The sequence below is a fragment of the Oreochromis niloticus genome, linkage group LG7 (genome assembly GCF_001858045.2).
Source record: "Oreochromis niloticus isolate F11D_XX linkage group LG7, O_niloticus_UMD_NMBU, whole genome shotgun sequence".
In the NCBI taxonomy this organism is placed as follows: domain Eukaryota; kingdom Metazoa; phylum Chordata; class Actinopteri; order Cichliformes; family Cichlidae; genus Oreochromis; species Oreochromis niloticus.
In genome coordinates, this window is record NC_031972.2 from 5,519,480 (window position 1) to 5,535,083 (window position 15,604).

Here is a 15,604-nt window from a genome sequence, read left to right on the forward strand (position 1 = left end):
GATATACAGATGGTGTGAATACTACATTGTTTTTATAGATTTGGGGCAGAGGACATATTTAAAGCCACATAACACAGAACAACCCACATTTGTGTTTGTTTGTTGTTCCTAGAGTATTTAAAAGTAGAATGGGAGGCAGAGCCTTCAGTTTTCAGGCCCCTCTTCTGTGGAACCAACTTCCAGTTTGGATTCGGGAGACAGACACTATCTCTACTTTCAAGATTAGGCTTAAAACTTTCCTTTTTGCTAAAGCATATAGTTAGGGCTGGACCAGGTGACCCTGAATCCTCCCTTAGTTATGCTGCAATAGACGTAGGCTGCCGGGGATTCCCATGATGCATTGAGTTTTTCCCTTCCAGTCACCTTTCTCACTCACTATGTGCTAATAGACCTCTCTGCATCGAATCATATCTGTTATTAATCTCTGTCTCTCTTCCACAGCATGTCTTTCATCCTGTTTTCCTTCTTTCACCCCAACCGGTCGCAGCAGATGGCCGCCCCTCCCTGAGCCTGGTTCTGCCGGAGGTTTCTTCCTGTTAAAAGGGAGTTTTTCCTTCCCACTGTCGCCAAAGTGCTTGCTCATAGGGGGTCATATGATTGTTGGGTTTTTCTCTGTATTTATTATTGTGCTATCTACTGTACAATATAAAGCGCCTTGAGGCGACTTTTGTTGTGATTTGGCGCTATATAAATAAAATTGAATTGAATTGAATTGAATAGTTTTACGTTCATTTGTCCAGGTGAACTTTTGTTCTCCGACCAGTGGTGACAACTTTCAAGAATAACCGTTTTAAGATCATCAATCACGTCCATCTTTTATATACTGTCTACAAATGTGCCCACACAAACCGACAAATTAGAGTTACAGAAGCTTCTGTGTAAGGAAAATTCAAATACAACAGCAAAAGGGAACTTTAACGTCAAAGGAAGAAACATCTTCTACAGTATCATTCTTTTAAAAAAAGAAACAATAATACTGATATTTTATACATATGCAAGCGTTAAACCTCTGTCTTATTTTTCATTATTGACCCTCAAATATAAGAAAAACTGCTGTACTTCAGTCTGCCTTCAGTCACATGCAAACCATGTTTTCTTTATCCATTACAACTTTACTCCTATCTGCAAAAATTCATAAAGTGGACCCTGTTTTTTAATCTACTTGCTTGTGTCTGCTCTGAGGCCTTTACATGTTTTGACAACCTGAGTTAAGACAAAAAGAAAGGAAAAAAAAGGTAACTGCACATTATGCTAACAAATACTGTGGAGGCAACAGTTGAAGAAAACAGATGTCAGACAGTCGGTGTGTGCACAGATTGTATGGTGGCATGCTATAAGTGCAAACTTAACAATGCCTGCAGCTGCTCTGCTATAAAACCCAGAAGCAAATGAAACCGACAATAGGGTAAGAAGCAGGAAAAGCCAGAGAATAACTGAGAGATGTGCAGGGTTTTGTTACTGCCATCAGATCTGTGTTTGTCTCGAAGGCTCCAAATATTACAGAGTATATAAAATAAAATGAAAGGCACCAGCCAGGAAATCTGCTGAAGCGAGAATATGTGGAAGCCATCATGTTATATCCTTAGTGCACAATATGAACACAGTAGGGTCGCACAAACACACAGAACTGATAGGATCATATAAATTCACAAAATCCATGCAAACACACACTAAAAATCACAACAACGGGAAAGAAAAAGCCACAAGTAAAAGGATGGAATCTACTGGTTTCTGCTTTCAAAAATACAAACCTTGTCCTTATCAAAACCAGGAGCTTTTATTGTGTAGGTTTCTCTGTCCCGTCCCTTCCTGCTCAAAGGGACAGGACAGAGCTTCACAGCTATTGCAAGACCAACAAAAACAAATGCAACTAAGGAAACTAATGAAAGAAAAGAAATAAGGTAAAAAAAAAACACGAGAAGGGGAGGAGCAAGACGAGAAAAGTGGAAAAGAAGAGGCGAAACACTAATCATAGGAAAGAAACCAACACGGGGAGATGACAAGCGGCAAGAGCAGGAGGCAGGAGAAGAGGAAGAGGAGGCACCTGTGCGCTGCGCCAGCGCTCCTCCCAATGCTGCTTCTCCAGCTGTGTGTGCTCGACAGTCAGCTTGAGGCTGGACAGCTGGGTCATGAGCGACTGGTAACACACATGGAGAGAGTAAGAGATAGAGAGCTAGAGAGGGAGAGAGGACAGGAAGAGAGTAATGACGGGGAGAGATTTAAGGATGTGAAGAGAAAAGTGGAGCGGAAAAAAGTGAAGAGAGCAAGCCGCAGAGAGGGGTTAGTAGAGAAGAGGAAAGGAGACGGATAGTGAAGGAGGGAGAGGAAGAGAGGAGGAAGGAAGCACTGTAAGCACAGAGAAACCAATGGCAGTTTGATCTCCTTCAGATTAAACAATATCAGACAATGTGTTAGAGAGAGACTCTGTCATAACAAAGGAAATGAACCTGCACGTCTCTGCTGCTGAGAAACACAGAAGCTCTGATTATTTCTTCCTGATGAATGAAGGTTAGAGAAATTCACCTGGTGACAGTCTGATCAAATTGTCTAACTTTTACGTATAACATCACAGTAACGCCAGCTGTTACTTTTATATTCTGTTACAGTATCCAGCATCCATTCTTGTCTACATCTGCTCTATTTCCTTTTTCATATGTGCAATTATCAGATTAGGAAGTCCGTCCTTTATACAGGTTGCAGTGACTTCATGGGCCAGTTTCCACATTTTGGTAAATCTTCTTCAGGTGAGTTTGATGAGAAGTGTACACCACACTCACATCTATGATATGAAGTTAGTCAGATTAGCTTAGAGCAATGTTTGGGTTTGTTTAATGTAAGTCTGGAAGAAGAGGAAAACAAGCCGCCTGGCTTTGTCCAAAAGAAATTAACTCACCCTAATGAAAACTTCAGAGCTCATTAAGTCCCATTTTTTTAATTTATTTTTAATTTATTCTTTTGTATTCTACACAAAATAACTCTCAAACAAAAAAGTAAGACCTACATTTTAATAAAAGTAGTGCAAAAACACAACAAATGTCAAAATACTCTGTCTGTGCTGTATATGCGCTCACTACAATTTCACACCGGTAATGCAATTCAACTTAAATTCAAGAAATGCCAAGAAAAATACCAGATGGAAGATCTCAGAGACTAATGAGCTCAATTAGTGATGTTGTTGGATATTAAAAAAAATTTTTTAAACAGGCTGAGCTGTTCAGAAGAAAAACTCGGAAGGGACTAACTGTTCTGTAAAATACTATGTGGGCAAAGAGTTCAACAATTTAAGGGTAAAAGTTTCATAAAACAACAAAAGATTAGAGATGTTCAAAGTATCGGGGCATTACATCATAACATTTAAAGATCCAGAGATTCTGGAGACACCTCTAGACCAAGTAACAAGGCTAAAAACCAATGAAACGTTGCAATTTTGGGCCCTACGACAAGTGAAATGCACATCTGTGAAGACGCCACTAATACTAAATGATGTTTACAGATTTTGGAGTAACTTTGAGAGAACTTCTTTCGCACAGAAGACAATGCCAAACCACAATTTACATGTTTTCCAGCAGTAGTGAAACACATTTTTAAGTCTTCGTATTCAAAAAAAGCACATATAATAAGATTTCTCCGTTTCAACATTTGATATGCTTTTTGTACATGTTACACACATCCCAGCTTCTACAAACAGATTTTAAGGACATGTAGGTGCATGTAAACTGCATTTTACACTGCTCTGTGTGCTTTAACAAGTACCTTGGTGGCTCTTAATTTCCTCTCATACTGGCTCTTCTCTCCCTCCAACTCATCCACTTTGCTCTTCAGCTGCTTAACTTCTTGTTGCAAATCCTGCAGAAAAGCCAAACCATAGCATTCTTTAGTTAGCCGGACCACTTTGCATACATGTGCACAAATACGAAACTTTTCTGATCTTTCAAGCAATTCTCAAAAAAAGTTATAAATTGCATCTACATGTCACAATCAGCACGAGGTTCATCTACATGAGTGGGCACGCATGCCAGCATATAAATGGGAGGGTATTCAAACATCAGGTTCACATTCAGTGCAGTTATAAAGGTCCCCAGGGCCAGACAGTACAGTGGTTAATAAAGGAAACACGATCCTCCTGAAACAGACACCACAACGTGCAGTTAACAACCAGGAAACCCAGAACACTACTGAAAGCCTTCCAGGTCGCACATCTGCCAGCTGCGCACTGCCACCATCTGGGGGAAACTTTGGACAGCATGGTTATAGGGACCGTAACATGACCCATCCACCTGGTCAGTGTATTAGGAAGCCGACAGATATAAACTTTGTTAGTGGAGGAATCACTGTCATGCAAGGAAACCACATCAAATCTAATACAAAACACAATTCTGGTCCTAAAGGCAAGCTTGAAAGGATTTATAGAGACAACATCCTGATCGGTGCTGAAATACATTCCAAATGTTTCAAATACTTGAGGAGTTCGCTCTACGTCATACTGCTGGAAGGCTTTTTAGGTAAATAACTCCTCAAATGTATGGAAGCATTTAGAAAACCCAATCGAAAGCCTCAATCACTGCAAGAACCAGAGCAGAGTGTGACCCCAACATCCTGCAGTACACATACAGACACTACAAGAGAGGTTGTTAGCTTGATTCTGTGGAATATTCCAAATACCGGGTGGTGTGTGGACTGGTTAAAAGGGAAGAAGAGAAGAGAAGAAATGATGGGGAAGGAGGGTAAGATGAGTTCATCCATCAAGTCTCCCTACGTGAACAGTCTTTCCTCCATTGTGCTGCCGGGCATCAGAGCCAGACAGGCTCAGGTCCAAGCTGACCAACCCAACTTGAGGGCTGTAGCCCTGGGCTTGGCCGTCTCTTGGCTCCCCCTGCTGGGCCTCCTTCTCCTCCAGGGCCCGTTTCTCCTGAATGCGAGTGCTGATCTCCTCCTGAAACCTGCACATCTGCTCCTGGAGCTCACTGATGAGATTTACCACACACTGGGAGGGTTGGAAGACAAATGAAGGGTGGCAGAAGAGGTGAAATGGTGAGATGAGGAGAAGAAAAGAGGAATAAATGAAAGTCAGTTGAGAGGAGGAGAGGAGAATAAAACATGAACTTATTTGTTAATCAGTCAGTACAGGGAAAATGGTTGATGCCACATCTGGATCACTGTTGGCCATTTGTTGTAGAAACTCAGAAAACACATAAAAATCTTGTGAAACTCACAAAGCACAAAGATTTACAGAAACACTTGAAGAGGAAGAAAGAAATGCTTAAATTCACTGGAGAAAATGTTAGAATCCTAGAAAAGAAGGTGCATTAAACCTCAGCACACTGACAAACAACTGAAAACATCCCTAAGGAACTTAAGAGTAACTTTAACTTCTTTATATACTTTTGCATTATGCAATGCCCTCCTCTTGTATTAGTGCTGTAACAGTGAGATTGTGGGAGACAGATGCAGGCAAGGCATCATGCCTCACCGTCTTACATTGTTGAAATAGTGTGAAAAACAGATCTGTGCTCATGTACAGTGCGAGTGCTTCTGCACCACTTCCCTGCTGGTTCAATGTGACCACTGACAGGAAAGGAGCGACCACTTTATTCTTAAGGTTAGTCTGGGGTCAGAGGAAAAAGCAGGAAGTCTAGTGGAGTTTGGAGAGCAGCGGTGAGCAGACAAACACCTCCTGTCAGCCAGAATTAGAGTGGGGTGGTTAAGAATGGGTTGTATTGTTTGGGCGAACTGCGCTCCAACTGAGTGGATGAATCATCGTGTCCAATTAAATCAAGACAGCGGTCACAAATCACTAATTTGTCTCAGAGGGTTATCCCAGTCTAACCAGCTTTTGTACAGGAATTAAAGATCGAAAGGTCAAACGCAACACGCCCCGTTGTGATACGACCATGACACTTTAGATGTTCCAAAAGTGCTCGACCAACAAGTCTGTCATGCTGATGTACTTTGTGATTTTGCACTGTACTGGCTGTTAAGCTAGTGGTTGTTATTACGATTGGATGTTCCAAAAGCTTCATTTATCCTGTTTACAGTCACATCAGAAAGACTCACCACCGTATCACTAACAATCAATAGCAACAAATACTAAAACAAGAAATTGTATTTAGGAAAAAATAAATCAGATTACCTTAAATGTTAAAAGTGTCTCATTAATTAAATCCGGTGTCACAGAACAGGCCATGGAAGATGTTGAGCGTATCCACTGAGGAACAGATCAGGGCTAACATCTGTCTTCTGCTGACATTAGAATAGTTTCCATGGCAACTTCTTGCACAATATAAATATGATACTATATTGTAAATATAAAGGAACAAGCCGTACTAGGTTCTCTGCCAAGATTTCAGTCTCTGTCATTGTGCTGCTTGGCCTATTTTACATACTCATGTCACTGATTTCTGATTTTGTCCACAATCGATTCTCTGAAAAGCAGCTCAGCAGGCAGGGCTGTTTTTAAACTACATAAAATCCACATTTCAGGCTTCTAAAGCATCATTTTGTAAAGCATAATTTTAAGTAATAACCCCACCCGGAGCACCAGGGTTATTATAACATGCCTGAGCTCCAGCCAAGTCTAGTCGCATGAGAAACAGAGCCGTAACCCAGAATTTAGACCAATAAAACAAAACAAGACAGGATGTAAAGACGGGGAAAAAACAGAGCGTACAATAAACAAGACACATGAAGGTCCACAGAGCAAAGTCGCTAACTGTTAACTTTTTGTTTACATACATTAAAAGTTCAGCAAACTGTTGGTCTAAGAAAATGTCACAGCTCAGGGGAATCTTGTTCCTGAAAAGAGGTTGCTTTAGTACTTGAAGGTGTTCGTGAGATGGCAGCGAGCCTGTGTGTGGTGTTGGTGTGGTTTCCTGAGGTGAAAGTGTTTGGCCCCGAGGAATGCTCAGAATGGATGCTTGCCATTCCTCCTGACAGCCTACCGGAGCCTCGCAGCTGTTACTAACCACACACACAGACACACACATCCTGACTTTGCTGACAGAAATGCAGACCGGTGTCAGCCCCATCATAACGTAAACAAAGCAAAGCACCTCAGCTGCACACCGGACATGCTGGATTCTGGTGAGTATGTGTGTGCATCTCAATACTGAACCAATACTAAACCAAGACAGCACCAACTTATAAAAACAGCTCTTTGACAGGACTGATGTTAGATTTATGTGGTGGAGCCTCAAGCTGAGAGAATAACCCTCATGATCCCTGAAGCAGCCTGAAAAACAGACTAGATAAAGTGAATAAGTGCCGCCCAATTCCTGTTGAAGTTTGTGCTGCTTTTTTACAATTTTTGCAATATAACCTACTAAAAAAGGACTGCTTGATAATATCCTGCACTGTTTTGTTTAATCTGCCTGTCAGATTTAATGACTCATTAACTGAAGGTGCCAAAATGCTGTTCCGGATTGTTCCAGCTCACTGACTACATGAACCCATGCATGTAACCAAATGGATTTTTTGGATACATTTCAGCACCAAAACTACTGTGTTAGGTACAGGCATGATGCCTTGGGTTAACAGTAGCCACATGCTAGGAAGTGACAAAATTGCTTGTAAAAGATGGGAACTTGCTGCAAATATATTTCTAGGAGCACACAAACTGATTTAATAACATCTGCGATATGCAATTTACTGCTAATTGCACCAGTATTTAATGCTGAAAAAAGCTATGGTATTTTTTGTGCTGGATATTGAAATGAACTGACCACCTGTGCTAAGCTAACAGTGCAACTTTTGTAAATCACTATTTTAAACCAACATTTTAAACATCTATTTAACAGTAGTGTGAGACAAAGGCTACGTTCACACTGCAGGCGAAAGCGCATCAAATCCGATTTTTTTGACCCTATGCGACCCATATCCGATCATGGTATGACAGTGTGAACGGCACAAATCCGATATTTTCAAATCCGATCTGGGTCACTTTTGTATCTGGTACTGAATCCGATACATATCCGATGTTTTAGAAAGCGACTGCTGTTTGAACGGTCATGTCGCATTAAATCCGTCTTTTACTTCTATGACACAAGACAGACGCCAGTTATCAGCGCCGGAGAAGACATCGCGAACGCTTCCTGGCCATCCAGTGTAGATGTCAGTGAAACTGTTGGGAAGACAACATTATGGGCTCAAAATGTGGTCATAAATATTTTGTACTTGTAAATCAGTTTTGTACTTGTAAATCAGGATTTGTATGTGTAAAAAGAATTTGCGCGTGCGTAAAAAAGATTTGTATGTGTAAAAAAGATTTGTGTGTGTGTAAAAAAGATTTGTATGTGTAAAAAGAATTTGTGCGTGTGTAAAAAAGATTTGTATGTGTAAAAAAAATTTGTGCGTGCGTAAAAAAGATTTGTATGTGTAAAAAAGATTTGTGTGTGGACTTAGCCAAAAAAAACCCTGCAAGTTACAAGTACGAATTTTGACCCTATTTTTCTTCCTGTCATCTGATTGGTCAATGTCATGTCAATCACAAATGTAACAATCCAATCAGAGAACAGATGGGTTTGGCTGTCGGAGGGGCACTTTTTTGAACTGCAGGTCCTTGAAGGGTAATACAGTTTGAAGCTGGAGGATCTCTATATAAATATCCGATAGCAGCTAGGTCCGCTAACTTTCAGCAGCTGTTGAAAGGATAAAGTTGTGGTATGTCAGTGGTTAGAAATACCATTATTTTACTTTAGGATTAGTTTAACACAAAGTCAGGGCTGACCCGGGACCATTGCTGTGAGTCACAGTGCGCAGCATAAAGGTCCTTTCACATCGGACGCAGGATGTGCTGCTAATGCTAACTGCTAACTAAAAGCAAAGGATCCAGAATTTGTTGCGCTGGCTGCTGAGCTCTGTGGGTTTTTGCAGCAGCTCTACCTGTACTAGATGCACCTGCTCCTTGTCGTTTCTATCTCTGACTTTATGTCCTCTACAACAGTTTCTGGTTTTTTTGCTAGTTCTTCAAATGTTCAATAAAAACATGTATGCTAATTCATAACGAAGAAAGCTTTGTAATGAAGACTGTCATTTCCAAAACACTGCCCCCCCCGCGCGGTCCGCAGCGCTGTTGAAAAGGCTGTGGAAGTCCCTGTATAAAGCACGTAGACCTGTGACACAAAAATCACCAAACTCGGACGACCACAGACTGTTTTCCTTCGTGGTGATGAAGGAAAACGCTGGGTTGGCATGTAAAAGGGCATTTATTCCCTTCAAGGACCTGCAGTTCAAAAAAGTGCCCCTCCGACAGCCAAACCCATCTGTTCTCTGATTGGATTGTTACATTTGTGATTGACATGACATTGACCAATCAGATGACAGGAAGAAAAATAGGGTCAAAATTCGTACTTGTAACTTGCAGGGGTTTTTTTGGCTAAGTCCACACACAAATCTTTTTTACACATACAAATCTTTTTTACGCACGCACAAATTCTTTTTACACATACAAAACTGATTTACAAGTACAAAATATTTATGACCACATTTTGAGCCCATAGAACATGAACATTTTATTTGTACTGTATAATCTGCAGATTCTGACAGAAATCTGCAACTATCCTTTGAAGCACCGCTCCTCTAAAACTGCAATAAGGATCATTATTAGGTTATTTACATTATTATGTAAATAACACAATAATTTAAAGCAAAAATTGGGAAACGTAAAGTCCGAAGTCTTTATATTAAGGGCCATCAGTCAAACAATATTGTCTGCTCTGGGTCTAAACAGAGCGTGTTGTGTGTGTTCTTTTGCGCATGCGGGCCGCTTTGAGCGTTCACACTAGAGCGCGTTTGCTGTCGCATTTTATTTGTAGTGTGAACAAGCAGACAAAAAAATTGGATTTGATCAAAAAATCGGAATTGAGCATTAAGACCTGCAGTGTGAACGTAGCCAAAGTGGTGCAGCTAGTATGACGTAGAAAGAGCCGAGATGTTGTAATTTTCATCGTCAAGAGTTTAGCTTCAATCTATCATATCAGAGTTTGCAGGCAGCTTTCTTATGAAATGAGGATCATGTCAGGTACACTAAACTCAGGTTCACTGTACCTGAAATGATATCTGAAATACTGAACAGCGGCCAGGATTTATTGACAGAATGTGGCTTCCTGACTGAATAAAAATGTTTTCTGCTAAGGCAAATTTTCTTCTTGTTTTTGAGTGAATGTGAGCTTTGCACAAGAAGCAAAGTCAGCTCACACTTGGTTTTCTCACAGAATCAGACATCGCTGGCAGTCACGTCCTGCAGGATTTGCAGTGTGGCTATCATGCACGTTCAGTTAATGTGCACCTTACAGGTCAGAAAACAATATTTCAAACTACATCCTGTCACTTTTTGTATATCGGCCGTCTGTTCCTTCTTTTTTCTCTGCCCTCTCTCTTTTCATCTGTTCCCTTCACTATCTCCTCCCCTCTGTCTGCTTCCGCCGATGCTTATCTCACTCCATCCATGTGCGGTTGCAGAGTATGGGCCCCTGCGTGTCAAAAATGCTGTATCGTGTTTATTCTATCAGAGCATGGCCCTGGATGGCTTGTGATAGCTTTACACACACACACACACACACACACACACACACACACACACACACACACACACAGCAAAACCACATGAGCAGCCTTAGTATCCGTTTGTGCCAGTGGGAAGCAGCTGGGTGTCACAATGAACAAAGTCCAAACAAAGAAACTAGTGAAGACAAGCAAGGGCTGCTCAGCCGGACTTGGTTGGAATGCGTGTATGTGTGCATCGTTTTTGTGTGTTCTGTCAGTGAGGGAAACAACGTCCTAATGTAACTCTCACCTTCACCGAGGCCCAAACCCGTTGCTGAGCTGAGCAGTCGTTTTCACCTACACTCATTGGCCACTTCATTGGGTACACCAGTTCAAGTGGTTGCTAATCAAAATAGCTAATCAGTAAATCAAATGGCACCAACTCAATGCATTTAGGCGTGCATGCATAGTCAAGATGACCTGCTGAAGTTAAAACTGAGGACCTGCATGGTTGTTGGTGTATTTCAGCGGCTGCTGATCTACTGGGATTTTCCTTCATAACCATCTCTACGGTTTACAGAGAATGGTCCAAAAAACTGAAGATACCCAGTGAGTGACAGTTATCTGTGAGAAAAAAACTTGTTGATGCAAGAGGTCAGACATGAGCAGCTGCTTTGAGATGATGAGAAGGCAACAGTAACTCGAATGACCATTCCTTACAACCAAGGTTTAAGAGCGCCTCTCAACACGCAACACGTCAAAGCTTGAAGCAGAGGAACTACAGCAGCAGAAGACTACACCAGGTTCCACACCTTTCAGCTAGAAAAAAAAAACTGAGGCTACAGTTTAAATGGGCTCACCGAAGTTGGAGAGGATTGGAAAAATGCTGCCTGGTCTGATGCGTTTTCTGCCGCAACATTCATGGTAGGATCAGAATTTGGTGTGAATGGCATTAAAGCATGGCTCCAGCCTGGCTTGCATCAACAGTTCAGGCTGCTGGTGGTGTAAAAGTGTGGGGGATATTTTAATGACACACTATGACACACTCACTTAAATGCCATCGCCTACCTGATACTGGTGGTGACCAAGTCCATCCCTATATAACCACAGTGTACTCATATTCTAAAGTTATTCTAATGTGCCATGACACAGATCAGATCGTATTAAACTGGTTTCTTGAACATGACAATGAGCTCACACTACTTAAATGGAAGGTGGTCACTTTTCTGTAAAAGTCACGATGGCCATACTTGAATTATTGATTTCTTGATTTCAAAAGGTGGAAGGGCTTTAGGTGCACCAGATATTAGTGAGGCTCATGAGTTTCAGGTGTTTTTTCACAGTTTCAGTGAATTATTTCTAAAGTCCCCGATCAAAAACAAAAACTGCTCCGCTGTCTCTTTGCAGGATGTGAACAGGGTGGTGCTTAAACTCTCTGGAAATACTGTTTGATGTGTTCTGGCTTGTTTCAGAGCCTCACCAATGAAGTTTGTACCCCATCCAGACACATTTCATCATTACCTATGCCAGTCAAGTTGGCCGGAGGGTGGGCATGTTTTCACCATCTGCCTGGTTATTATCTGGGTGACAGATATTTCAGGATCGCAGGACAGAGTCTTCATTTGGCCTCTACGATTTCCATTTAAATGTGGGACAAAAACTGTGGGAAAATCCTGTTTGTGTGACTTTTTCACTGGTTTAGTGGGAAAACCAAACCTGAAAAACAACAAAATTAACAGCAGGCTGCTGCTGTGGAAACGAGAGTCAACATGAGAGTTTCTAGAGAAAGCTGTAACGTTTTTTCTTTTTGTTACACATGGCTTAAAGACAAACTATGCAAGCGGTAAAAGGTTTAACCGTTACCATGAAACTTCAGCAATTGAAAGGATTTTTTTTTTTTTTAGCAAGATAGCGAGAGGTCTGTAACTGATTCTCAGAATAAGCAAATGTGAGATTGCCTTACGAAATCTGTACTAATTTGCATAAATTTCCAACAGACAAGTGTGCAAGGTTTCATGTACAGACTGTGCCTTGTGTGAATTAGCCGTTGCCTGTACAATAATGCACTTACAACTCTGAGGCTGATAAGAGCCCTGTGAATAGACCCGGTTAGCATCAAACACACATTCCACCAATCACACTCCTCTTTAGTGGGATCATCTGCCACCAGGTGAGGTCTCACAGACAGGAGATGGGAGGAATCAGTGCCTCGCGGTTTAATACACACACTAACATTTGTTTTCCTTCTTTACAAAAGGCTTGGATGAGAGAGGCAAAATTGGACAACAAGCACAGACGCAAATTCCAAAGTTGCAGAAAGAGTTAAAAAGCAGACGTTGTAGTTACCGTTATATCTGTAAGCCAAAATATAGCAAACACATATTATACAATAACAATCCCCTCCCCCCCCAATCTGTGCCTTTCTACTGTGACAGCAGTAGCCCCTGGTGAATGTTCATGTTCCCTCCTGGCTTGGAGACAAAAAAACACAATAAAACTAGACAAACAGCTTACACACATCCTTAGACATCATGTCTGAACTTCCCAAGAGCAGTACCACAGGATGCGTGTCCCTAAATAACCTCTCATGGAACATACGGAATAAAGATTATTAAGCTTTATTTTAACAACAGTGGAAAAAAACTGTTGTATTGTCTATTGATGTGCATTTTAAAGGTGATTTCATTCAAGCGGTGGCTGCAGACCTGATCATACCAGCCATGATGTTTGCTCTTTACAGCTGACAAATAGCCCAAACTAACAGAAATGTAGTGAAGGATCATCCAGGCAAACGCAGCTGAACAGTTAATGACAGTTGCTATTATTCAAGACGCTAATATCACATATTCTGATGTGGCATTACGAAGTTTTAGAGTTGGGCAAGATGAAAAGTATGAGACAGTCGGTATCTGGCCTTTCCACCTGATGAAGTACCTGAAAATCAATGTGCATAATCAAACTACCAATAACTGTTTAATACCAGCAAGTAAGTTAAAATAATACTCTTAATCTGTGCCCTGAAATTAGATAATGGTTTATTTCCCAACCAAAAGCAGGATTAACTATGTGCAAAGGAAAATGTTCATCCTCCTGTTATTTAACCCTATAATACATCAATATGTACACAGAAGGAAAAACTTCCACTCAGGCAAGTGTGGCAGGAATCTTGGCTTATAGCCCATTAAACACAGACATTATGCAAATTTTCATTTCTAGATCAAAGACTTTCACATCTCGCTGAATGAGTTTGAAAGCATGTTTGTTGACTTTCCGTACCTCAGCTTTGTTCTGCTTTGTGTCTGTCGAATCCTGCGGGTGTGAGTTGGTTTGCGTCTCCTCCATGCTGACCAGCTTCAGTTTGAGAAAGGACACCTCATCCATCAGATCCAGCTTCTGAGTTTCTAGCGAGGTCCTGCTCATCAGCTCCTGGGAGAATCACACGTGCACCGTCTAAGTCAGATGCATGGGAAGCAAACACGCAACTTACACAAACTAGAGCAGATTTTGGAGATCGGTGTAGTGAGACTAAGCAGGCTACTCCACTCAGCGTGTTGTTGTTCCCACACTAACAGAGCAGAGTGGTTGGGGCCCAGACCCCACAAAGCTAAATATATACACACACACACGAGCGTGCTAGAGACTCTATTAATATATCCCTTCTTTGGTATGAGAGAGAGAAAAAGAAAGAGCATCTAAAAAAGAGAGAGAAAGAAAAACAGCACTCCACTGGACATGAAGGAACGTTTTCTGACTTACACAAAACTCTGTTGCTTTCAATTCCTCATCTAAACTCCTTTAAATTCCACTTCCTCCTTTCTAAACTCAAACTACAGTTGACCTGGATTGCTGATTAAGCCTTTGACGTCTATCTTCTTGCTCCATACTTGTTTAGTATGAAACATTTAGAAAGAAATGGGAAGAAAAAGAAACCCAAACAGACCAAATATGAACTTACAAGCTTTTTGTGCACCAGTTTAAAAAGCTTAATGAGGAAAAAAAAATTGGGACATATAAAACCTAGGGCTGCCAATTCAAGTGTGGCCCCCACTCGCGATAATATAACAATAACTGTGGAAAAATTTAACAATTACAACTTTATATGATTCCTGGAGGTTTGGTTCTGGAGCAATGGTGTCGAATGGCAGTGGCTAAAGCTGCCATATCCCTGTTACTTTTAACTTTGCTAAACAGGACAATTGTCGTTGATATATGCAGGACTCCGCTTGTCCAGTTAAAGCAGAGCACTCGATCAGACCAGCTATGCCCTGTAGTCACACATGTGCGAGTCAAAACGCAGGACACAAAGAGGAGTGGGAGCTTTAGGAAGAGCACAAACAAATCTGAAAATGAACTAACTGAATGAAGGCTCGCAACAGTTCACCTCTTTCTAGTCCAGTCCTTCAGTCAGCAAAGTAACGAAACCCAAATCAGTGAGTCAGTGTAACTTAACCGCTTTGTTATGGGAAGTGATTTTCCCGCAGAAGTTGCTGCTTTAACAGGAATGTTTTTGCTGTAAGAGGTAGTCATATTTTCTTTAGTCATAGTCAGCAGTAGGTACTGAAAGTCTTTTACCGAGAAAGCAGAGAGCTGTGATGAAGTGTAAACTGAGGCTGTAAACAATAAATTTTCTGCTGTTTAATAGTTTTTAATACTCACACTCTTGTTTTAAATCTCTCGTAGAGACATCGGATAAGCAGACTTTCTCAATGCCTCCAAATCAAGCTACTTTTATGTTGTCACTTATGTTTCATGAGCCTCTGATTATTTTTGTTTGCTTTTACTGAACTTCTTTGTAATTCTTCATTTTCTTTGTTCTGCTTTTAACTGTCTTGTGCTCTCCCTCCCAGTTTTGTGTAACCTTTAAACGTTTCTCAAACGTTTTATTACTATTTGTTTTACCGTGACTATCTTGTCTTGTGAAGCATCTTGTAGCCTTATAGTTGCACTATATAAACAAAGTGTATTATTATTGCAGAACTTTTTTGAGATGGTTTTGGAGCAGAACAACAATCAGAATCATTTTATTGCTTCTCTATTTTTTCATTTGTGTGTGCACATTTTCTAAATGCCAAATAAATCAAATTCAATAAAAAAGATGCTGATGATGTTTTTAGAATTATAGCCA

At 40.9% G+C, this 15,604-nt stretch overlaps 1 protein-coding gene across 20 annotated transcripts in view; it reads right to left on the bottom strand.

Moving 5' to 3' along the window:
* Positions 1 to 15,604, bottom strand: part of ppfibp2b (PPFIA binding protein 2b) — a 96,721-nt gene that overhangs the window by 20,290 nt on the left and 60,827 nt on the right. For 13 of the 20 annotated variants that reach the window (XR_003221186.1, XR_003221188.1, XR_003221187.1 and 10 more), the window contains 4 exons: positions 13,756 to 13,905; positions 4,757 to 4,984; positions 3,754 to 3,846; positions 2,045 to 2,173 (listed from right to left, as the gene is read on the bottom strand). Coding sequence is in view for 17 of the 20 variants with exons in the window: in XM_025909443.1 (XP_025765228.1) it covers positions 2,045 to 2,173; positions 3,754 to 3,846; positions 4,757 to 4,984; positions 13,756 to 13,905 (600 nt within the window). In the remaining 3 variants the exon portion in view is untranslated. The remainder of the gene's footprint in view (positions 1 to 2,044; positions 2,174 to 3,753; positions 3,847 to 4,756; positions 4,985 to 13,755; positions 13,906 to 15,604) is intronic. The other 7 variants (XM_005449339.4, XM_005449341.4, XM_003439572.5 and 4 more) reach the window with 5 other exon arrangements.